This window comes from Oncorhynchus gorbuscha, linkage group LG24 (genome assembly GCF_021184085.1).
Source record: "Oncorhynchus gorbuscha isolate QuinsamMale2020 ecotype Even-year linkage group LG24, OgorEven_v1.0, whole genome shotgun sequence".
NCBI classification, from domain to species: domain Eukaryota; kingdom Metazoa; phylum Chordata; class Actinopteri; order Salmoniformes; family Salmonidae; genus Oncorhynchus; species Oncorhynchus gorbuscha.
Genome location: NC_060196.1, coordinates 22,386,431 through 22,412,393, shown reverse-complemented (window position 1 = coordinate 22,412,393; position 25,963 = coordinate 22,386,431). Strand labels below are relative to the sequence as shown.

Below are 25,963 nucleotides of genomic sequence, written 5' to 3'. Positions count from 1 at the left end.
AGTAAGAGATTATTATTAAATATGAATAAGACTGAACTAGATCAATGATAATTCATTAATAAATATTGTGTTGCACCTTTAACCAGTAGCCTAACAAATGAACAAAAATACGAAGACGATTGATTGTCTTTATTAAGACATCCTCTACAGTGCATTCGGAAAGTATTCAGACCCCTTGACTTTTTCTAAAAAAAAAATATGTTCCAGCCTTGTATTAAAACATTATTCACACACTCTGAATGTATTGCTTCAACTTCAGTAGCCTAACTCCCTATTTGGGCGTGAGAGTTCAAGTGTGTCTAGTATGTGTGATCTCATCGAAATAGAGTAGGCTGCATACATGGGCGGAGAATCACGTGGCAGTTAAATATGAAATTAACTTAAATACGATTCGACTGTAGTTTACTTCAGTGTCTGTAAATAAATATTGACAATGGAAAGAAGTGGAGGGCGCTCAACCAACGTGAGTCGAAGTGCAATCAAAAAATGTCATAATTGAAAAGGCACAATGCTCAGGTTAGGCTACTATAGCTAGCAAGGCCTTTTCATTTTCAATAAGTATTGATTACCCATTTAGTTGTCTCTGCCTGCAAATCATCCTCCTAAAAGGTAGGCTATATCCTATAGGCCTGTGCGAAAACGTTGCAAGTGTTGCTGTCATCATTCTGGCTGCTTCAAGTTCAGTAGCCATACCAGTGAGATCAGGTGTGTGTGTAGTCTCAATTAAATAGAGTAGGCTCTAGCTTATGCATGGGGCAGTTATCTTTCTAAGGAAATGTACTTCCTAAATAGTTTACAACATTGCCTAGAAATAGCCCAAAATATTGATCACCCATATTTCTCAGTCTGAAAGTCTTCCCACTCATAAAAGGTAGGCTATAAAAATAGCTCAAAAGACAGTGCAAGTCTCTCCTACTCTCCTACTTTCTTCAAGCTACATATAGCATATTGGCTGATAGCCTAATACAAGAGCCGTGTGAGAATCTCTGGTAATTTAAGCTATTTCTCAAGTTATTTTTGCGCATTTAATATTGCCTATAGGGTGCAGAATTGATGGGACCATGGCTGGCAAGTGAGCTGTGACACATATGCCTAAAATAACATTGCAGGGCTGCGGTTGGATTCAGGACCAGTTCTTGGGGTAGCAGATCAGTGCTGGCAGTGAGGTATGAAAAGCTGTGGGAGCAGGTGATAGAGGAATTCTAGATTCCTATGTATTTTGTTGCCAAAACCAAATTCGCACTCGTTTCTAATTCATTAATGAGGTGTAAGTTCATTAATTATGCATGAAGTAGATCGAGACCAGTCTTAAAAGCCAGGTAAGAGCGTTTATTACAAGAGAGTACTAAACGCATACACACATTTCCACAGGTTATAAACTGAAAAACTGACGTCAGCGTTTTCCAAACGTTCTATTTACAAGCAGAGGGGCCCTCTAGCTCTTGAGCCTTTGCGTTATCAGCACGAAGTCAAGGCCAGTCAGTATAAATCAACATTCTAGACAATCTGGAGATGGCCCGTTCCCACCACCTGGAGATTTGTACAACTGAATGAACTAAGGAACAGACCTTCATTGTTACTAAACTCCTGACTACATTATATACAATTGGGAAAGGGAGCAAGAGAGAAAATTCACATGTACAGTACATTATAGCATTTGGACTAGTCAGTTCTGATTGGAATGTATACATAATTAGTCATTTCAACCATAATTTCCTCTATCAGCAGGCTAAAGAAATCGGTCTGCGCAGATCTCTACTGTGCACCATGACTCCTCTACTTTGAGTGACGGGTGGGACTAGGTCTGTGTGGAAAGCGGCGCGGAGAGGGATGACTCAAGTAGAGGAGTAAACTATAAAAATGGACATTACACACGACATATCACATTTAACAAACCAAACATTCAATATCCGTTATAGAAGGTAAAGTAAAAGCCCAAACCAGTCCTTGCATCAATACCGGTATATAGTCAAATACGGTATATCGCCCAGCCCTACACAGCACAAAAACATAATTAGGGAGCCTGACCTTCAAATCCTGTTTAAAATAAATTAGCAAATTGGCCTTGTCTTGCTTTCTTATGAATTGTAGGAATGTACAATCCCCCATGTTTGTTTCAGTGTGTGTGTGTGTGTGTGTGTGTGTGTGTGTGTGTGTGTGTGTGTGTGTGTGTGTGTGTGTGTGTGTGTGTGTGTGCGTCTCAGCTGGCTTGCTTTGTCTCAGTGTGAGATTCCAAATCTGCCATTAGGTGTCACCCTGCCCCTCAGTTTCCATGGAACTGTATTTAATGCGAGGCAATGATCAGTTGTATGGCTTTGTCCTGTCTCTAGTCATTAATGACTTGTACCTTTCTGTGTTTGAGACTGAAAGAGGAAAATGGATTTGATTTAGGTCGTGTAGGTCTATTTGAAATACCAGTTTCCTCATGTTGTAGACCTAGTCTGAGTCCCAATTGGCACTAGATTCCCTATATAGTGCACTACGTTTGACCAGGACCCACAGGGCCTATGTAGGTATAAGTGTGTCATTTGGGATACACATAGAGTCCTTGATTGACCCTTTTCTGTCTTATTATTGCACAAGCATGATGTTACACTGACCACCCCATAAGTCCTATGTTTTACGACCTTATGGAACTGTTTGTGGACGTGGTATTCTGAGCGCATGAGTCATGAGTCTCCATGGAATTAGAAGGTGCTGAAAGATGTGTACATGACCTTGAGACTGTGATAAAGATCACGAATGTAGCAGAATCAATGGAGGCAGAGACACGTAATGAACACATCTCTGTCTGTCCTTTTCAATTCTCATCGCCCTCTGGGTAATGTCTGTGAGAAATGTGTGTGCGTGTGGGTGTTTGCCCTGAATGCCACTGTGGGTGTGTGTGTGTGTGTGGAGGGGGGGGGGGGGCATGTGTGTGTGTGTGTCCTCTGTGTATGTCCTCTCTGTGTGTATGCCCGCCTGCGTGTGCTTTTGGCTGGGCAAATTAAATATTCATGGTTGCGGGGGATTGGCTGCTGAGAAAGGAGCGGGTTGTCGGAGAGGAGCAGGTCTGTTTTAAGGCAGGCAGTGCTCTCTCACTCCGTATAATCACAGACGAGCCGGCAAGAGCAACCCAGTATTCCAGTGTTTCAGTTGGAGCTCAGACACACACAAGTCCACATACACGCTCACAGAAACACACACACGGGAGATAAGAGAGAAGAAGCCAGCTAACGCCACAGCTGCCTCGGCTGTCACTGATGTTTTAGCCCAGATGGCGGGGAACTGTGAAGGGGAGCATGTGCTGACGGTAGGTCTGCTCTGCTCTGATAACATGAGTGTGTTTTTGTGTGTGTGTGTGTGTGTCTTCTCCATCTCTGACATTGTCTTGCTGTACCGTAGAATAGTGGTCGTGGTTGCAGAATAGAGGGTGTTCTATAGGATGTATCTCAAAGGGGAAGAGAGAGGGCAATAATGTGGTAAAGGGGAGAGTCCCTGCATGTCTCTTAGAAAGGAAATGGTCATTCCCGCCCTTCACGAGCCGGAATGGGAGAAAATGAGACAGGAACAAGATATGGCTGCATTAAAGAGAGACCAGGAGAGAGAGAGAGAGGAGGGAGGGAGAAGGAGGAGCGTGAGAGAGGAGCAGAGGAGGAAAATGTGGAAGTGGACTAGAATCAAAACAAAACAGAGCATGCTCCTTTGATAAAAATTGATAGATTATGAATAGGATGTTTGTTTATCCATTGAATGGAAGTTGAGGTCAAGAACACTGAGGGAAATAATAAATGATAGGGTATTGAAATAGCCTAGATAAGAGGAGAATGACAGGGAAGGGAGAATATGTAGACACCTGTGGTTACTAGGTTGTACATACAAGGAGAGGAAAATGTGTTTTTAGAGAGGAGTGGAAATGGTTTCCATTTCTGTGTAGCCTATGCTTTAGCCTATTTTCTGGGGGCGGGGGCATGCTATTTTCTGCTGCCTCTGGTATTGCGTTTGGCCTGTGTGTGACAGTGGAGATACAACTCAGGGGACTGGCGTGTCTATAGAGCTATGCAACTCCTCACTTATGTCACCTCCCCTGCCTGGAACGAGGCCCAGTAACGACATCCTGGAATAGAGGTAACCTGGATGGGTCTGAAATCACTCCTCCACTAAACCAGAGTCACCCACACCGATAACAAGAATCAGTGACATGAACCAGGGTCAAATGCACAGTGAATTTAATTGAAAATGGAAGTCCCCATTTTAACAGATTGGCTATACAGTAACTGACCCTACTGACCCTGGGATTTTGGATTACGGTAATTTGACAGCCAAATTAATTTTTGGGGGACTCACATTTTCTCATCTCCTTAGCTCATAACTGCATTTGCTGCCATGTGCTGCCATAGAAATAATGACATAATGGGTGGACTGGCGGCCATTGCGGGTGTACACATAGAAGCAAAGCAGGAAGTGTGAGCAGGAAGTGTACCCATTGTAACGGTTTTCATATGGTGAAGGAGAGTCGGACCAAAATGCAGCGTGTAGATTGCGATCCATGTTTAATCAAACAAACGTAACACGAATCAAAACAAAACAATAAACATAACGAAAACAGCCTATACTTGTGTCAACTAACACAGCACAAGGACATCAAGACACTCAGGACAATCACCCACAACACAACCAAAGAATATGGCTGCCTAAATATGGTTCCCAATCAGAGACAACGATAAACACCTGCCTCTGATTGAGAACCACTTCAGACAGCCATACACTTACCTAGAACACCCCACTAAGCTACAATCCCACTACATACACACCACATACAAAAACCCATGTCACACCCTGGCCTGACCAAATAAACGAAGATAAACACAAAATACTTCGACCAGGGTGTGACACCCATCGATATTTGCTGTGATTTATTGATTAAACTCAACTGACATGACAAAAAATACGTTCCATTGCATGAGCCACATCAGTTAATATAATTTAAATTAACATTCTACATTACCATGGAAAGGGAAATACCTAGTCGATTGTACTGAATGCATTCAACTGAAATGTGTCTTACAAAAGTATTGGGCAATACTTTACTTGACACCCAGCATTATAACACGTTATGACACGGTCATAACCATGTCAAAATATATCATAACAGCTGACATAACTTGTCGTAGCACATATATTTAGAACTGTTGTGACATACACTACATGACCAAAAGTATGTGGACACCTTTTAGACTTCAGTGCAGCTTTTGACATTATTGATCATAGTCTACTGCTGGAAAAACGTATGTGTTATTTTTTTTACACCCCCTGCTATAATGTGGATAAAGACTTTGTCTAACAGAACACAGAGGGCAGCTTATCAAATATAATCCAGTTAGAATCATTTGCAAATAAATTCATTACAAATCCTACAATATGATTTTCTGGATTTTTTCCCCTCATTTTGTCTGTCATAGTTGAAGTGTACCTATGATGAAAATTACAGGCCTCTCTCATCTTTTTAAGTGGGAGAACTTGCACAATTGGTGGCACAATCATCGCGGGATGAACGAGTGACGAATTTCCGGCCAAGGGTGGTCCATTTAAAAATCATTTCTTCCTCCCTTGCCCCTTTCCCTGCAAGTGTATACTCGTCAGGCGTCATGATACGTCATCAGAAGTGTCCACTTAATTTAAGGGCTGAGGAGATAGGGTGTCTTTTAAGTGTTTGGACCGCATCCTTTGGCTACATTGAATGTTTCTTCTTAGCTACATCAAACAGCTGACATATTCTTGCTTTGAGTATTCCTCTTTGATTTAGAAGAAACTGTTGCACAAATGTATAGCTAGTTACGTTTGCTCTGACTCAGCACATGTATTAGCTAGTTAGTTAGCGATTGTTTTTTATTTAATACATTTTAGAATATGACTAAGGTAATAAAATGTGAAAAACGTAAAGGGCTCTGAATACTTTCCGAAGACACTGTATATATTGCAATATTTTATGGCTGGTTATGACACCTACATAAGAGTGTCAAAAAACACATAACCTACCACACAGGGCAAAACATTCCATTACACCAGTGGTTCCCAAGCTTGTTAATGTACCAGCAAGTATATTTTGCTCTGCCTGGAGTACCCCCTCATGTGAATTTTACAAGTAGGCCTATGGTCTCATGAGTCTTTTCAAGTACCCCCTGTGGATGGGCCAATTACCCCTTGTTGGGAACCACTGCATTACAACATAGCCTGTTGACATGTAGGCTATGGTTATATCACTTTTTTTAAATTCACCATATTAAATTATCATTGAAATTGCACACACATTGATGTTAAGCATGCAGCTACCCCAATGCTCTGTTGCAGATTTAGGAGCAGATTTTTAGGAGCAGGCCAAGACACCCTCTTTTTGACTGATGACTGATATAAGGGCATGTATGAGATAGGCCTATCTGGCTTGTATGATTATGATGGTCATACACTTTATGACACTGTCAAGAAGCATTATTGTCTTCGTCCAATTACAGTGACACGGGATGGTCACAATGCTTCAGAACCGTGTCATAAAGTTATTTAAAATATGATAATAAAAAAAACATGACTGTAAAAACAACAAAAAAGGATTTAAGAAACCAACTTTAAAACTAAAGCAAACTTCTTGGCAGGGAAAAACTAATTTGAATAAATTTTGGTTTTGACACTCTTATGTAGGTGTCATAACTAGCCATAAAATAATGCAATATATGTCACAAAAGTATGTATGACAGTGTTATTACAGGTTATGACAGGTTATGTCAGGTGTTATAACATATTATGGCACGGTTATGACGTGTCAGGATGTGTTATGACACTGGGTGTCAAGTAAAGTGTTACCAAGTATTGTGTCACAATACCAGAGGGCCAATGTGAGTGTACCTGTGAGTTTACCAGTAAAATTGCCAGGGTTAAAGGTTCCAAGCCAGGTCTATTCATTCTATTTACCAGTCAAATTGCCAGGGTTAAAGGTTCCAAGCCAGGTCTATTCATTCTATTTACCAGTCAAATTGCCAGGGTTAAAGGTTCCAAGCCAGGTCTATTGATTCTATTTAATAGTCAAATTGCCAGGGTTAAAGGTTCCAAGCCAGGTCTATTCATTCTATTTACCAGTCAAATTGCCAGGGTTAAAGGTTCCAAGCCAGGTCTATTGATTCTATTTAATAGTCAAATTGCCAGGGTTAGAGGTTCCAAGCCAGGTCTATTCATTCTATTTACCAGTCAAATTGCCAGGGTTAAAGGTTCCAAGCCAGGTCTATTCATTCTATTTCTGTGTGTGCTGCTGCTGCATTGTGGGGGGCATTGCCTAGGCAACCAAAGTGTCCTTTGCTTGTTTCTTGTTTCAGCAAGGAGCAACAACGCATCATCACGTTGTTGAGAGCATGTTACCGTAGAAACCGACTCAACTGCACAAATGCCCCCCCGGCCCGTCTTTAGTTGTCATGGCAGTCTTCATCCCTAACCGTCAGTTACATGGTTATACTGTAATACGCGCTGCTGTTGACATTGACAGCTTTAGATCCCCTGCTTCTTGTGTGTCATTGCCTTGAGAACATACACATCATAGAGTATTCAAATGTTAAGTCATGCTGTTTTTAGACTGCAGGACGTCCCTAGTCCCCCAAAAATTATATTTGTCTACAGTTCTCTACGGGGATCCAGTCTTTTGGGTTCAATAGATAGGTCTATCACCTTTTATGCTTGGCTGGTGAACTTTAGAGTGATCCCTGATGTCTGTGAGAGGTTTTGCATGATATTATGTAAACTATGGTGTGATCTTGGAAGGTGTCAGAAGCAGAGGGGGCTGGGTGCGCTTAGGGCACATGGGCTAGCTATGGGGTAGAGGATGAGATGACTTTGTTATTGCTAGGGAGGTTGGCTGCCAGCTTCGCCCCCACCCCTTGTTACCCCCTGGCCTTGAATGAACAGGGTTGGGAACGGTTTATCCCAAATTAGACTATGCATTCCCCCCCATTCTGCTGCTCTCACACTCCAGATGACGTTATGGTCCCTGGGTCGGGAGCCCCCCCATTTATAGTCCCCCTCCTCTCTCTCTCTGTTGGGGACAGTCAGGATCTTGCTGTCACACCCCCCCCCCCCCAGCTGTGTTCTGTGGGTAACTGGGCATGACCAACCAGCTCCCAGGTGTAACGGCGTTCGTCTGTTGAAAGAAGAGAGTCGGACCGAAATGCAGCGTGTTGGTTACTCATGACTTTAATGAATGAAAACGCGGTACATGAAATAACTGAAACTAAATACAAAAACAACAGAATGGAACGTGAAGCTAATTACAGCCTATCTGGTGACTACAACACAGAGACAGGTACAATCACCCACGAAATACAAAGCGAAACTATGGCTCCCCTAAATACGGTTCCCAATCAGAGACAACGATAAGCACCTGACTCTGATTGAGAATCGCCTCAGGCAGCCAAGCCTAACAACACCCCTAATCAGCCACGATCCCAAATAATACAAACCCCAATACGAAAACAACATATAAAGCCATGTCACACCCTGGCCTACCCAAACATATAACAAAAACACAAAATACAATGACCAAGGCGTGACACCAGGGGGGGGTATTTTGGACTGGAGTAGCCGCAGCAGCAGGTTGCATAATGTGTTTTGAAATTGTGATGAGCGGAATAAACCAGCTCTGATTCTGAACACGTGTGCTTAACTTACCCACACCATGGACTCAACAAATGAAATGCATACCAAACACACGCTGCCTGACACACATACAATAAACAGCTTCACATGCATGCTAACAGATTTCCGCAGGCACTAGGCCTATTTTAAGAGGCTTTGAAGTGGCAATGAACCTGGAATAATCATAATTTCTCAGGTGTAAACATTGGCTTAGTATAGCCTTGGACTATTTTATGCCTTGTATCCATCACAATGAACAGTCAACAACAGTAGCAATGCAGTCCACTGAGCCAAGCCCAGCATCATCAGTCCAGCACTCCTAGCCCACTATCAAACCCCTTTCTTTATTTCTTGGCTCACCTCTGAGTGTGCAAAGCTGTCATCAAGGCAAAGGGTGGCTACGTTGAAGAATGTCAGATATATTTTGATTTGTTTAACACTTTATTGGTTACTACATGATTCTATATGTGTTATTTCATAGTTTTGATGTCTTCACTATTATTCTACAATGTAGGATCTAGTAAACAATGATGAAAAACCGTGGAATGAGTAGGTGTGACTGGTACTCTATGTAGTAGCTCATGAGATTGGAGGCTCAGTTCAAGAGGGGCTTGCATGGTTCAGTGAAGAGAGAGCGGTCGGAGCAAATAAGACCCCAATGCCAGAGAGATGTGCTCTGTGCATATCATGTTCCTATCCTCCCACTGTGTGTTTAACATCCTCACCTATTGAATCAGCTCTCTCTGCTGCTTAGCAGCAGTACTTATCTGTGTTTAGTGGGATATCTCAATGCCTCCTCCAATGGAGGAGCTGTTGCATTTGAAGCCCTCAAATAAACTATCCTTTTCAAAATATGATTCAAATTTCTGACGGTATTTGACAATACCTGAATATACATTTTCTTTGAGCTGTTTATGACCCTAGGGTGGCAACACTTATATGATAAGTTATTTCATTGCGGGTTTCTCCATTCTGATTGTTTAATACTGTTCAATAAAACTTCAACCAAAAGTGTGTCTGATTTGAGATCATTTCCACACTGCCACGTAGGGCTGTATGATATGGGCAAAAAAAATTGCCTTATTTTTTTTAACCATTTATTCCAATTGCAATTTAGATAAAAAACTGTTGGAGAACTGTTGAACTGTTGGAGTCATGGAAATATTCAAATTTTATTCAAATTCTATAGTTAGAAAGTAATATTGGGCCGGGGAGGCGTTTATAGAATTAGGAATTAGAATACTAATGGGATCTCTTTGGAGGTGTTATTGTTACAGGGTAGGAACCAAAGTGTTGGTCAGTGTTTCCCAGAGGAGTGGGACCCTATAATCTTTGGCTACAGTTAATGTTCTCTTTTACTTCATGTAGCTACCATATTGATGCTTCACCTATTCCTCTCTGATTTGGAAGATACTGTTGCGCATTTAGGCCTACACCAGCACTATAAAAAAATGATTGGCATATCACATTTAACAAACCAAATATTGAAATATATCAAATCAAATGTTTGTCATGTTTTGTCATTGATTATCATGTCTTGTCTCTGTGCTTCCCTTCTATTTGTTTCCCTCTGCTGGTCTTATTAGGTTCTTTCCCTCTTTCTATCCCTCTCTCTCCCCCTCCCTCTCTCCCTCTCTCGCTCTCTCTCTCTATCGTTCCGTTCCTGCTCCCAGCTGTTCCTCATTCTCCTAACTACCTCATTTACTCTTTTCACACCTGTCCCCTATTTGGCCCTCTGATTAGTGTCCCTATTTCTCCCTCTGTTTTCCGCTTCTGTCCTTGTCGGATCCTTGTTTGATGTTCGCTGTTCTGTGTCCTTGTTCCGCCCTGTCGTGTTTTACCTTCTTCAGATGCTGCGTGTGAGCAGGTGTCAATGTCAGCTACGGCCGGTGCCTTCCCGAAGCGACCTGCAGTCTGTGGTCGCGTCTCCAGTCATTCCTCTCTACTGACGAGTGGATTTCAGTTTTCCTGTTTTTGCATTTGCCTAGATAATATCCAGGATTATCGCTTTTGTTTAAGACTGGAATAAAGACTCTGTTTCCGTTAAGTCGCTTTTGGGTCCTCATTCACCTGCATAACAGAAGGATCCGACCAAGAATGGACCCAGCGACTACGGATTCTCGCAACACTGCCGTCGAGATCCAGGGAGCAATGCTCGGCAGACACGAGCAGGAATTGTCTGCTGCTCGTCATGCCGTTGAGACCCTGGCCGCTCAGGTTTCCGACCTCTCAGGACAGTTTCAGAGTCTTCGTCTCGTGCCACCAGCTACTTCATGGTCTTCCGAGTCTCCGGAACCTAGGGTTAATAACCCACCATGTTACTCTGGGCAGCCCACTGAGTGCCGCTCCTTTCTCACCCAGTGTGATATTGTGTTCTCTCTCCAACCCAACACTTACTCAAGAGAGAGAGCTCGGATCGCTTACGTCATTTCACTCCTTACTGGTCGGGCTCGGGAGTGGGGCACAGCTATCTGGGAGGCAAGGGCTGATTGTTCTAACAAATACCAGAACTTTAAAGAGGAGATGATACGGGTTTTTGATCGTTCAGTTTTTGGTAAGGAGGCTTCCAGGGCCCTGGCTTCCCTATGTCAAGGTGATCGATCCATAACGGATTACTCTATAGAGTTTCGCACTCTTGCTGCCTCCAGTGACTGGAACGAGTCGGCGTTGCTCGCTCGTTTTCTGGAGGGACTCCACGCTGAGGTTAAAGATGAGATTCTCTCCCGGGAGGTTCCTTCCAGCGTGGACTCTTTGATTGCACTCGCCATCCGCATAGAACGACGGGTAGATCTTCGTCACCGAGCTCTGTGGAAGAGAGCTCGCGTTAACGGTGTTCCCCCTCTCCGCATCTCAACCATCTCCTCCCTCCGGCTCAGAGACTGAGCCCATGCAGCTGGGAGGTATTCGCATCTCGACTAAGGAGAGGGAACGGAGCATCACCAACCGCCTTTGCCTCTATTGCGGTTCTGCTGGACATTTTGTCATTTCATGTCCAGTAAAAGCCAGAGCTCACCAGTAAGCGGAGGGCTACTGGTGAGCGCTACTACTCAGGTCTCTCCATCAAGATCCTGTACTACCTTGTCGGTCCATCTACGCTGGACCGGTTCGGCTGCTTCCTGCAGTGCCTTGATAGACTCTGGGGCTGAGGGTTGTTTTATGGACGAAGCATGGGCTCGGAAACATGACATTCCTCTCAGACAGTTAGGGAAGCCCACGCCCATGTTCGCCTTAGATGGTAGTCTTCTCCCCAGTATCAGATGTGAGACACTACCTTTAACCCTCACAGTATCTGGTAACCACAGTGAGACCATTTCCTTTTTGATTTTTCGTTCACCTTTTACACCTGTTGTTTTGGGTCATCCCTGGCTAGTATGTCATAATCCTTCTATTAATTGGTCTAGTAATTCTATCCTATCCTGGAACGTTTCTTGTCATGTGAAGTGTTTAATGTCTGCTATCCCTCCTGTTTCTTCTGTCCCCTCTTCTCAGGAGGAACCTGGTGATTTGACAGGAGTGCCGGAGGAATATCATGATCTGCGCACGGTCTTCAGTCGGTCCAGAGCCAACTCCCTTCCTCCTCACCGGTCGTATGATTGTTGTATTGATCTCCTTCCGGGGACCACTCCCCCTCGGGGTAGACTATACTCTCTGTCGGCTCCCGAACGTAAGGCTCTCGAGGATTATTTGTCTGTTTCTCTCGACGCCGGTACCGTGGTGCCTTCTTCCTCTCCCGCCGGAGCGGGGGTTTTTTTTGTTAAGAAGAAGGACGGTACTCTGCGCCCCTGCGTGGATTATCGAGGGCTGAATGACATAACGGTTAAGAATCGTTATCCGCTTCCCCTTATGTCGTCAGCCTTCGAAATTCTGCAGGGAGCCAGGTTCTTTACTAAGTTGGACCTTCGTAACGCTTACCATCTCGTGCGCATCAGAGAGGGGGACGAGTGGAAAACGGCGTTTAACACTCCGTTAGGGCATTTTGAATACCGGGTTCTGCCGTTCGGTCTCGCTAATGCTCCAGCTGTCTTTCAGGCATTAGTTAATGATGTACTGAGAGACATGCTGAACATCTTTGTTTTCGTCTACCTTGACGATATCCTGATTTTTTCACCCTCACTCGAGATTCATGTTCAGCACGTTCGACGTGTACTCCAGCGCCTTTTAGAGAATTGTCTCTACGTGAAGGCTGAGAAGTGCGCCTTTCATGTCTCCTCTGTCACATTTCTCGGTTCTGTTATTTCCGCTGAAGGCATTCAGATGGATCCCGCTAAGGTCCAGGCTGTCAGTGATTGGCCCGTTCCAAAGTCACGTGTCGAGTTGCAGCCCTTTCTAGGTTTCGCTAATTTCTATCGGCGTTTCATTCGTAATTTCGGTCAAGTTGCTGCCCCTCTCACAGCTCTTACTTCTGTCAAGACGTGCTTTAAGTGGTCCGGTTCCGCCCAGGGAGCTTTTGATCTCCTCAAGAAGCGTTTTACGTCCGCTCCTATCCTCGTTACTCCTGACGTCACTAAACAATTCATTGTCGAGGTTGACGCTTCAGAGGTGGGCGTGGGAGCCATTCTATCCCAGCGCTTCCATTCTGACGATAAGGTCCATCCTTGCGCTTATTTTTCTCATCGCCTGTCGCCATCGGAACGCAACTATGATGTGGGTAACCGCGAACTGCTCGCCATCCGCTTAGCCCTAGGCGAATGGCGACAGTGGTTGGAGGGGGCGACCTTTCCTTTTGTCGTTTGGACTGACCATAAGAACCTTGAGTACATCCATTCTGCCAAACGACTTAATGCACGTCAAGCTCGTTGGGCGTTGTTTTTCGCTCGTTTCGAGTTCGTGATTTCTTATCGCCCGGGTAATAAGAACACCAAGCCTGATGCCTTATCCCGTCTCTTTAGTTCTTCTGTGGCTTCTACCGACCCCGAGGGGATTCTCCCTGAAGGGCGTGTTGTCGGGTTGACTGTCTGGGGAATTGAGAGACAGGTAAAGCAAGCACTCACTCACACTGCGTCGCCGCGCGCTTGTCCTAGTAACCTTCTTTTCGTTCCTGTCTCTACTCGTCTGGCTGTTCTTCAGTGGGCTCACTCTGCCAAGTTAGCTGGCCACCCCGGCGTTCGGGGTACGCTTGCTTCTATTCGCCAGCGGTTTTGGTGGACTACTCAGGAGCGTGACACGCGCCGTTTCGTGGCTGCTTGTTCGGACTGCGCGCAGACTAAGTCAGGTAACTCTCCTCCTGCCGGTCGTCTCAGACCGCTTCCCATTCCTTCTCGACCATGGTCTCACATCGCCTTAGACTTTATTACCGGTCTGCCTTCGTCTGCGGGGAAGACTGTGATTCTTACGGTTGTCGATAGGTTCTCTAAGGCGGCACATTTCATTCCCCTCGCTAAGCTTCCTTCCGCTAAGGAGACGGCACAAATCATCATTGAGAATGTGTTCAGAATTCATGGCCTCCCGTTAGACGCCGTTTCAGACAGAGGTCCGCAATTCACGTCACAGTTTTGGAGGGAGTTCTGTCGTTTGATTGGTGCTTCCGTCAGTCTCTCTTCCGGTTTTCATCCCCAGTCTAACGGTCAAGCAGAAAGGGCCAATCAGACGATTGGTCGCATATTACGCAGCCTTTCTTTTCGAAACCCTGCGTCTTGGGCAGAACAGCTCCCCTGGGCAGAATACGCTCACAACTCGCTTCCTTCGTCTGCTACCGGGCTATCTCCGTTTCAGAGTAGTCTTGGGTACCAGCCTCCTCTGTTCTCGTCCCAGCTCGCCGAGTCCAGCGTTCCCTCCGCTCAGGCTTTGGTCCAACGTTGTGAGCGCACCTGGAGGAGGGTCAGGTCTGCACTTTGCCGTTACAGGGCGCAGACTGTGAGAGCCGCCAATAAACGTAGGATTAAGAGTCCTAGGTATTGTCGCGGTCAGAGAGTGTGGCTTTCCACTCGTAACCTTCCCCTTACGACAGCTTCTCGCAAGTTGACTCCGCGGTTCATTGGTCCGTTCCGTGTCTCTCAGGTCGTCAATCCTGTCGCTGTGCGACTGCTTCTTCCGCGACATCTTCGTCGCGTCCACCCTGTCTTCCATGTCTCCTGTGACAAGCCTTTTCTTCGCGCCCCCGTTCGTCTTCCCTCCCCCCCCGTCCTTGTCGAGGGCGCACCTATTTACAAGGTACGGAAGATCATGGGCATGCGTTCTCGGGGACGTGGTCACCAGTACTTAGTGGATTGGGAGGGTTACGGTCCTGAGGAGAGGAGTTGGGTTCCATCTCGGGACGTGCTGGACCGTTCGTTGATTGATGATTTCCTCCGTTGCCGCCAGGGTTCCTCCTCGAGTGCACCAGGAGGCGCTCGGTGAGTGGGGGGGTACTGTCATGTTTTGTCATTGATTATCATGTCTTGTCTCTGTGCTTCCCTTCTATTCGTTTCCCTCTGCTGGTCTTATTAGGTTCTTTCCCTCTTTCTATCCCTCTCTCTCCCCCTCCCTCTCTCCCTCTCTCGCTCTCTCTCTCTATCGTTCCGTTCCTGCTCCCAGCTGTTCCTCATTCTCCTAACTACCTCATTTACTCTTTTCACACCTGTCCCCTATTTTGCCCTCTGATTAGAGTCCCTATTTCTCCCTCTGTTTTCCGCTTCTGTCCTTGTCGGATCCTTGTTTGATGTTCGCTGTTCTGTGTCCTTGTTCCGCCCTGTCGTGTTTTACCTTCTTCAGATGCTGCGTGTGAGCAAGTGTCAATGTCAGCTACGGCCGGTGCCTTCCCGAAGCGACCTGCAGTCTGTGGTCGCGTCTCCAGTCATTCCTCTCTACTGACGAGTGGATTTCAGTTTTCCTGTTTTTGCATTTGCCTAGATAATATCCAGGATTATCGCTTTTGTTTAAGACTGGAATAAAGACTCTGTTTCCGTTAAGTCGCTTTTGGGTCCTCATTCACCTGCATAACAATGTTATTGGTCACATACACGTGATTAGCATATGTTTTTGCAGGTGTAGCGAAATGCTACCTTCTAGCTCCGACAGTGCAGTAATATATAACAAGTAATATCTAACAAATTACACAACATATACCCAATTCACACAAATCTAAGTAGGAATGAATTAAGACTATATACATATATGGATGACCTCGCCTTCTGGATGAAAGTGGTGTGGACAGGCAGTGGCTCAGGTGGTTAATGTTCTTGATGTTCTTTTTGGCCTTCCTGTGACATCAGGTGCTGTAGGTGTCCTGGAGGGCAGGTAGTTTGCCCTGAACGATAGCTAAGCGGTCGGTGAGAGTGGAAAGGCAGTTTACCAGTTAACTTACAACAGCCCGTCCCCTGAATGATAGCTAAGAGGTAGGTGAGAAACCTGACCACAATAATGTCTGTTTCTAAGGCTCAACCAAGCGTTCACATAACAATGCAGCACGCGACTGAAGAGATGGGCTAGTTATAACATCAGCGCGCTCTGGAAAGACCGCAGGAGAGTGGAAAGGCAGTTTACCAGTTAACTTACAACAGCCCGTCGCCTGAACGATAGCTAAGAGGTAGTTGAGACGGTGATGAAGCATACTTCATGAGCTGTAACCGAAAACAACTGGTATTTGGAAAGTTTGAGTTGAGGGAGAAAGTGTGGTGGAACAAATATTGTTAACATTGTTAAGTATCTATGAACTATTTTTGCGACACGTAGCCTTGTGCACTTGATCGATGTCTACTATAGTGGCCACTATAATAAGGATAAGAGCGTCTGCTAAATGACTTAAATGTAAATGTAAAAAAAGAATGCCTGTTAGTTTCAATCTATTTCTACTTTATGATGTTTTTTTCCCCAAGTGCAATATTTAGATGTGTGGTCAAAAGCATTCTATTATAATATTATAAAGGCTGTCACTGCTAACTGCAATATTAGTGTATCGTTTTTTCTCAAGACTTGAGTGTCATTCGCAGTAAAGTCTCGCTTTCTTTACATTTTTTTGCTATGAGCTAGGTTAAACATGAACCACTTTTTATTTTACACAGCGACTGATCATGTAGATCATATTCTTTGTTTAATTAGTTAAAACCTGAATTTCCCCCTAGCAGGAATTGTGTCACCTTTTTGGGCCCTCACCAGTTTGTATCCCTGCTGTAGGCTGTCTCATTATCGTTGGCAATCAAGTCTATTACTGTTGTGTCGCCTGCAAACTTGATGATTGAGCTGGAGGCGTGCTTGGTCACGCAGTCATGGGTGAACAGGGAGTACAGGAAGGGGCTGAGCACACACCATTGTGGGGCCCCAGTGTTGAGGATCAGCGGAGTGGAGGTGATGTTTCCTATCTTCACCACCTGAGGGCGGCCTGTCAGGAAGTCCAGGACCCAGTGGCACAGGGCGAGGTTCAGACCCATGGCCTCCAGCTTAATGATGAGCTTGGAGGGTACTATGGTGTTTAATGCTGAGCTGTAGTCAATTAACAGCCTTCTTATAGATGGCGATTGCATCGTCTGTGGATCTATTGGGGCGGTAAGCGAATTGAAGTGGGTCTAGGGTGGCAGGTACGGTAGAGGTGATATGATCCTAGAAAGTAAAATAAAAGCCCAAACCAATCCTTGCATCAATACCGGTATTAGGGTAAAATACAGTATATCTGGACAGCACTCCTGGTTTTACAGAAATAAAAGCCAAAACACTAGAGAATTGCACTTAGCAGTCTCTCTCCATGCTGCTTACCTTACAAGACCTAGCCCGCCCCCTGTCACTCATGGAGCACATTTGTTGTTCCTTGACCACGAGACACTTTCCCTGGAATTATAATAATAGAACTATTTCCATGATTCCAACAGTTTACCCAAGTGTTTTGATCTAAATCAAATCACAATTGCATCATAAAAATAATGCCTAGTTTTTCTGCCAATATCGTGCACCCATACATGGCAGTGTGGAAATGATCTCAAATGAGTGCAGAAAATGCAGAAATTGATGAAAATGCAGAAAAATATTTATGGTTGAAGTTTATTTGAACAGTATAAACCAATAAAAATTGAGAAACCCTAAATTGAGAACCCCATTACAATGTATGTGTTGCCACCCTAGGGTCATGCCCCTATTCATAAGTCAATGTATTATTCCAAAACATAAAATACCGTCAGAAATTAGATAAATACTGTAATATGATATTTTGGCCATATCGCCCGGCCCTATAGGAGGCACAGGCAGGTCAAAAATAGTCTCCTCTCCCAGTCACAATACCTCATGTGGGGCTGAAATAGACACTGCTAGCACTGGGTGCTGGAGAGTTGAGAGACCTGTCTGTCATCGTCAGGGTGCCATAGGAAACAGTGGGAAATATTGTGAGGAAGCAGAGTGATGATCTCTTATTACATTTGGTTGGATTCTGGTGACATATCAAGTGTAATTAGTAGACTAGGCCTATTGTGTGTTTCTGCCCTGCTTGTCAGGGCTGAGTGTCTATCACTAATAAAAAACAGTGTTTTTTCCTCTTCCTGTCTGACTGCACTGCCAGCCAAGCAGAACCTACCCTGTTCCTCTGCACTGCCAGCCAGAACCTCCCCTGTTCCTCTGCACTGCCAGCCAGAACCTCCCCTGTTCCTCTGCACTGCCTGCCAGCCAGAACCTCCCCTGTTCCTCTGCACTGCCTGCCAGCCAGAATCTCACCTGTTCCACTGCACTGCCAGCCAGGCAGAACCTCCCCTGTTCCACTGCACTGCCAGCCAGGCAGAACCTCCCCTGTTCCACTGCACTGCCAGCCAGGCAGAACCTCCCCTGTTCCACTGCACTGCCAGCCAGGCAGAACCTCCCCTGTTCCACTGCACTGCCAGCCAGGCAGAACCTCCCATGTTCCACTGCACTGCCAGCCAGGCAGAACCTCCCCTGTTCTACTGCACTGCCAGCCAGCAAGGCCATACAGAGTGCAGCTTGCATTATTGAAGCCCCAAAATTATTGGTGTAACTCCCACAGTTCAAAGTCAGATGCTGAGCACTGCTGATTGTGCTGGTTAAAAAGGTAGACTCAGCAATGCATGAAGTAAACGGAAATATCTTGTCGAATTCAGCAACAACCAAGACCGTTGGAGCATGAGGCTAACTCCACTGTTTTGGTTCTGTAGCTATCACGTTGTAGCTGCGTGAAGCGCACCCTTGCATATACTCGGTGTGCCTGTGTGAGAGCAGTGTTGCATCGCGCTCATCTGGATATCTGCGCTGCTGCTCATACCAACGTCGCTGAGTCTGTATATTATTTTAAAGCCCATCTAAGTACTGATGCGTGCAACTCCCACAGTTCAAAGTCAGTTGCTGAGCATTGCTGATAGTGCCAGTTAATATTATATTATTTCAAAGTCCATCTAAGGACTGATGCTGCAAATTTGGGCAAGCTTTAAAGGACCGTTTAAAAAGTATATGTTTTACCAAATCTTTATTTTTGATGAAAGCACGCATTTGCTTGTGCACTAAAAAGTATTGCTCAAATCCAACAAAACAGAATATAAAATACTGAAATTACACTATTTCATGTGTACAACATCTGCATCACTATATTATAGTTTTGCGGTTTTTAAAAGGACGTTATTTAGTGTTTTTGGAGCTTTGTCCATGTTTTCTGCACGCCCACATTCTGCCGAATGAGCCTGAGGAGGTCTATCGCTGGTCGGGTAAGTTTCTCAGAATCAAGTGAAATCACACAAAACGTGTCTGTACACTTTTATAGCATTCTATTTACATTCCAAAGTAGAGATTGTCCTTTAAGCATGATGGTGCAATGCCTTGACTGTTGATAGGCCTAATTCAATGTGTCAATGTTTGAAACTAAACTTTTTTATTAAATTACCCCATTTCTGGGATGCCATTTTGCATCACAGCATCAGTACATTTATGATAAAAGAATACATCTACTTACTTACTGTAGCCAAACTGATTTATGTTACCTTATGCTAATACTGTTCCAGTACAGGTCCGTGAGGAATAATTAAAGCAGATATGTGACCCACCACCTGGATTCGGTCCTACTGTATGTACTGTAGCAAAATTTGAAGCTCAGAGCTAGAAAAAAAATCTCATACACTGCAGTTGTATGGTAGTGTACTAAACAACCAAAGGTTTCAAGACTAAAGACTGGGTTATACTACTTCTATCGACATGTCTGTATACAGTTGTCGCATTGACATTGTGAACATTCTATTGTCGTCTGACATCAAACGTGTTCTTGTCGTTATGAAAAAGTATAAACACAAAAGCAGTCTGGTGGTCCAAAATAGCATAACTGGTGTATTTTAACACCAATAAACCAATTTCTTTCTAAATGTATCTAGTAAACCAGGCAACTAAAAGCAACTTTCTAAACAATGTTTTGGTTAGTTTTTAGCTTGTTAGGTAGCTAGCTAACGTTAAGTTTGCAGGCTAGCCAGTTCAAATAATGACCACGTCATATAGCTGACAAAGTATTCATTATTACAGGAAAATAAACTCACAAAAAGATACTTCTTTCCAAGTTAATGACAGAAAATAGTTTGGTTGTGAGTGTGATTAAATAAAAGCAGGGCATTCTAGCAGATCATTTTAGAATTTGGACACTATCGTTGGCCTAACCTTATATCCTAATTTGACTTTGGTTCATGTTTTGACTTTCATGTGTCATGTTGTTCTTCACATTACTGCCTCTGTTAAACACACAATATCAAATAAAATCTGTTTATTTGTCACATGCACAGGACAGAGAAGGTGTAAACGGTACAGTGAGATGGTTACTTGCATAGTGGGGTCTTTTGTTTAAACACGTAGTTAGCTTAACTAGCTAAACAATGAACCATAACCCCAACTCATAATGTTACTGTCCTGCATGAATCTACAGGTAGCTAAAGCTAACCAAACTAGGTTCAGTGTTAGCTAGCTAGCTAACATTAGGCTATAACACGCAATGAAAATGGCTCTGAGATATGAATAATATTACTACACAGATCATACATGTAACATTAGCTAGCAAGCCAGCCAGCTAACGTTAGCTAGCTAACAGTAAGCTTTAACTTGCAACGAAAACAACTTTCTGACAAAATTTGAAATGTATAATATCTAAAAATGTAGCTAGCTAGACTCTCTTCCATGTATACATGGATGAGCGCTTCCCCCACTCTGTCACAGATGCCATGGTTGCCCTTAGTTTGAAGATGTAATCCAGAGACAGGTGTTTTATACAACAGCTTTTTGTATGTTCTCTTTTCGACTCCCTCCACATACTTGCAATCAAACACTTACATTTTATCCTTCTCCTTAGCTATCATACTCTGCTTCCACCGAACATTTCACTGATTTCAAAACTCTGCCCTCCAGAAAGTGGAGAGCATTAGCAACACATTTGTAGTTCTTTGTGATATCTTTCAAAAATATGAGTTAGAAAGGATTACCTACACATACTGAGCAACTCATGTTATAGACGGAAACATGCTACATGGCAGACCAATCCAAACTCATCTCTCGGCATGTCCAGCCCAGCCATTATCTCAGCCAATCATGGCTAGGGGGAAGGTCCCTTCCTTTTTCTGTGGCTAAACCAACTAGGCTCATAATTTAACAATTTTATTTGTATTTACAGATGGCACACAAGTTTGTTATTAAGGCACATGAAAGTTCATATGTTCCAGAAGGCATTTCTGCCAAAAAAATGCATTCTGTAAGAAAAAAGGATTACGTTCAAATGCCTCTTCTGTGAACAAGTCACATATAGCCCTAACCCCCTAGTGTAGGGGTATTCAAATCTTACCCTATAAGTTCCGGAGCTTGCTGGTTCTGTTCTACCTGACAATTAATTAATGATACCCACCTGTTGTCACAGGTCTAAATCAGTCCCTGAATAGAGGGGATTTTCTTTTTTAAGCAGTAGAACTGGCTTCGAGGTCCAGATTTGGATTTGAGGGCCCTATAGTGTACCTCACAACAAAGATCTCCTGGAACACGCCTGTGATAAAGTACCATTACCTTTCCTTCAGAGGATGGAAAAATAGGAATCTCTAGCCTCGTATGACCATCCTGATCTCACGAGCGTACGGTATTCTGTTTTGCTGCACGGATTCTGTTAAATGAAGTAAAACAAGAGTGCAGTGGTCAGGATGGTGGATCAGGCTAACATTTCCAAGCCCAGCCTCAGGAATACTGTCAAATAGGCCTAATCCCAAAGACGATACATAATAATAGACTGTTATTCCTGAATCCTGAAATCAAATAAAGCACAAATGCTGTGTGTCAAAGCAGCTTGTTCTCTGCAAAGGCACCAAAAGCTGTTGTTCCTGTTGTTCTTTGAATATCAGACAAACATCCATCTTGTTGGTAATTTCGGTAGTACCTATACTAATGGCTGAAGGTGCTGTGATACCAGTCTGGTGGTCGTTTTTAATAAGCCTCTGGCTCAGTCGCGGTTTCAACTGTCAGTTTATTGGTCCATTAAAGGCCTAAAATCTCTTTCAATCTCTCTTAGGGTCTGGACGAGGAGGCCATCATTGACCTCGGGAAGACCAGCTCCACCACCAACACCAACTATGAGACGGAAGACCTGGAGAGTAAGTCTAGTCTAGAATTCTTCCCTGGTCCATACAGCCCTACCAACTCACTGTACCTATGTGTATGTCTATGCCTGTGTGTGTTAATTCCTGTGTGCAATGTGTTGGAGAAATGGTGTGCTAGTTGAATTGGCTCAATTCAGTCAATTGCATTGAATTGAAATTGAACTCAACCCTGGTTCCAGTCAGCCTCTGTGAATGTAACCAGTTTGTGTACCTGCCTTTATTACCGTTGTGTCTAGATGCCCTTTTTTCTGTCTCTGTGTGGATGATTCCTGTCCACATTATAGGCCTAGATATGTGCTGTGAATAGAAAGAACAGGTGTTGCTGGTTGTGTTTCTCAGGGGGCCTTGGCAGATTAAAGCCAGCCCCAGCCTGGCTCTCCTCACCTGGTTGTGGGGTATGTTCATTAGCCAGACAAACATGAGCCCACTGACATATGGCAAATGTAATTGAGCTTAACTGTTGTGTGCGCCTTTATTCAAGTCCAGCTGGTCGTATCACATGAAAGTACTGTACATATGACACGGTGGTGTCTCCTTACAACCCAAACATGCTCTGCCTATCTGACTATGATTAACCGCAAATCTGGCCTCTGATTATCTGGCCCGTCTTAGGTAACAAAGCTGGCATTTTCTCTCTGAGCTTTACATTCCAGGGGATTTCAAACACGACCTGTGATTATCTCTAATGGATACTGAGAACGCCTACCAATCACCTGCCTAGTTCCCCCAAGCAGAAATAGGCTACATGTTTCATTGGAGCTTGAAGTGAAGTACATGGTATGGTTGACTAAGAGAGTACTAAATGGTCAGTAGACTGTCTATGGTCATACAAAACAGTATGATGAGTAACTTTTTATTAGACGTCAATGTGGATGTCATGAAATTAATGACTACTTTCAATTTATGTAGGAAAATCGAAATAAACAAAAACTGAGATTCAAGGGTTTTCCAGGGAGCCGACGATATTTGAGAAAACAGAGCTGGCAGCGAGCCAGTTGTTATTGAAATCCAATCCTCTGTGGTCCTTCTCCTGGGAACGAGGCAGAGACAGGAGAGTGTTTTAAAGGAAGTGTCATTGCGGCTCACGTCTGGAGAATGCAGCCAGCAAATAACATCATTACCACATAGAGAGAGAACATGTACTCTCTCCCTCTCATTTGCCATTCTCTCTCGCTCTATCCATTATCACTCTCCTTTCCCCTGTTTTGTTTCTGGTATTTTTGTCTCTCTTCATTCCTTTCAAACACTATCTCTCTCTCTCTCTCTCTCTCTCTCTCTCTCTCTCTCTCTCTCTCTCTCTCTCTCTCTCTCTCTCTCTCTCTCTCTCTCTCTCTCTCTCTCTCTCTCTCTCTCTCTCTCTCTCTCTCTCTCTCTCTCTCTCTCTCTCTCTCTCTCTCTCTCTCTCTCTCTCTCTCTCTCTCTCTCTCTCTCTCGTTTCTCTCTTCGTTTCTCTTTGTATATCCATCTGTTAGGCTCATGTCTTTCTCTTATCTTTTCCTTCTCCCCTTCTTATGTATTGTTTTCATCAGCTCTCCCAGAGTATCTCTCAAATCAAAGTAGAATGACTCATCCTCCCATAACATCTATTGGCACAGAAAACTAGGACATTTGCATTTCATAGCAAGAATCCAAACAGTGAAAATAAATAAATAGGAAAAAAAATACCATCACTTTTTTCATGTCTAAGTAGGTTGTTCACAGGAAATGGAGCCTGGTAATCTGTAAATCTCTCTGGTTTGGTGTGGTGTGTCTCAGGCCACAGGGCGGTCTATGTCGGGGTCCATGTGCCGCTGGGCCGGGAGAGCAAACGCAGGCACCACGGCAGAGGCCACAAACACCACCGCAAGAGGAGGGAGCGGGAGGAGGACCGCGAGGAGGAGGACCCCACTTATGGTAACTAACTTCTACCTTAAAAACATCAGCTGACTGTTAGAAATGTTAGTAGAGGTGCTGACTAAAGGAATAGCAAACGTCAGACACTTTATAGGCTGACAGAAATTGCTCCCAACAATTTAATGGATGAAAATTGTTAACCTATTAAATTGTTGTCAGCAATTTCTGTCAGCCTATAAAGTGTCTGACGTTTGCTATTCCTTTGTTTTTAACGCAACAAACTTCTACCTTCCTTGATGCTCTTTATGCATCTCCTCATGCAATTGAATAAAATGTGTGGTGGAACATATGGCTAAATATACTTAAATCTATGTTGTTACCCTACATATAAGTAGGCTATCATGGGGTAATTTGGATAAAGAGTTAGGGCTTTTAGTGTTGCGCTAATGTACCGGTAGACATAATCATAATGTATTGGAATCGTGTCAACGCAAAAACTCCCACCACAAATTCAGCTGTTGCCCTTAAACATTTTCCCCGAAATGATTTGTAACAATTTACTTTATTAATGACATTTTTTAATTTTCACAAGCATCCCCCCTAAAAAATGACAACTAACATAATGCCCCTTTTACCCCCCCTTCCTTCCCACACAGAACATCACTCTCCCCAACACATACACAGAACAACATGCTATGGTGGGCTTTACACCACTTGGCATTGCACATGGTGATCCTCGGCTTGTGTGAGATTGCTCGGCCATGAAAACTGATTTCATGAAGCTCCCAACAAAGTTCTTGTGCTGATGTTGCATCCAGAGGCAGTTTGGCTATGAGGACAGACGATTTTTACGCACTGCGCACTTCAGCAGTCACCTGTCCTATTCTGTGAGCTTGTGTGGCCTACCACTACTCGGCTGAGTCGTTGTTGTTCCTAGATGTTTCCACTTCACAATAACAGCACTTACAGTTGAACAGGGCAGCTCTAGTAGGGCAGAAATTTGATGAACTGACTTGTTGGAAAGGTGACACCCTATGACTGTGCCACGTTGAAAGTCACTGAGCTCAGTACTACTGCCAATATTTGTCTATGGTGATTGCATGGCTGTGTGCTCGATTTAATACACTTGCCAGCAACAGGTGTGACTGGAATAGCTGAATCCCCTAATTTCAGTGGGTGTCCACATACTTTTGTATATATAGTGTATATGGACACAATCCAGTTTGTTCTATGTTACGTTCTTATCCCTTGCTTTCTAGCTAGCCAACTAGCTACGGCTAACGCAGTCACTACCTCTGCAGCCAGAATAACAGCAAAGAAGCTGCATTTGCGTTTGTTTAAGCTGTTTTCTATATCAAATCCAGGTTTATTTGTCACGTGCGCTGAATACAACAGGTGTAGTAGACCTTACAGTGAAATGCTTACTTACAGGCTCTAACCAACAGTGCAAAAAAGGTAACCAACAGTAGGTAGCTAAAGTAGGTAGCTAAAGAAATTAAACAACAGTAAAAAGACAGGCTAAATACAGTAGCGAGGCTATAAAAGTAGCGAGGCTACATACAGACGCTGGTTAGTCAGGCTGATTGAGGTAGTATGTACATGTAGATATGGATAAAGTGACTATGCATATATGATGAACAGAGAGTAGCAGTAGCATAAAAGAGGGGTTGGGGGGTGGCACACATTGCAAATAGTCCGGGTAGCCATTTGATTACCTGTTCAGGTGTCCTATGGCTGCTGGGTGTAGAGGTCCTGGATGGCAGGCAGCTTAGCCCCAGTGATGTACTGGGCCGTATGCACTACCCTCTGTAGTGCCTTGTGGGCAGAGGCCGAGCAGTTGCCGAGCAGTTGCCGTACCAGGCAGTGATGCAACCAGTCAGGATGATCTCAATGTTGCAGCTGTAGAACCTTTTGAGGACCTCAGGACACATGCCAAATCTTTTTAGATTCCTGAGGGGGAATAGGCTTTG

The 25,963-nt window shown here is 44.1% G+C and overlaps 1 protein-coding gene across 6 annotated transcripts in view; it reads left to right on the top strand.

The window, feature by feature from the left end:
- The first annotated feature begins 3,073 nt into the window (after window positions 1–3,073).
- LOC124013219 (sodium bicarbonate cotransporter 3-like) overlaps window positions 3,074–25,963 on the top strand; it is a 54,340-nt gene continuing 31,450 nt past the window's right edge. For 5 of the 6 annotated variants that reach the window (XM_046327466.1, XM_046327469.1, XM_046327467.1 and 2 more), the window contains exons 1-3: window positions 3,074–3,292; window positions 22,073–22,154; window positions 23,916–24,053. In XM_046327466.1, coding sequence (XP_046183422.1) covers window positions 3,257–3,292; window positions 22,073–22,154; window positions 23,916–24,053 — 256 coding nt within the window. In that variant the 5' untranslated portion in view covers window positions 3,074–3,256. Of the gene's footprint in view, window positions 3,293–18,904; window positions 19,260–22,072; window positions 22,155–23,915; window positions 24,054–25,963 lie in introns of those variants that run through there. The other variant, XM_046327465.1, reaches the window with a different exon arrangement.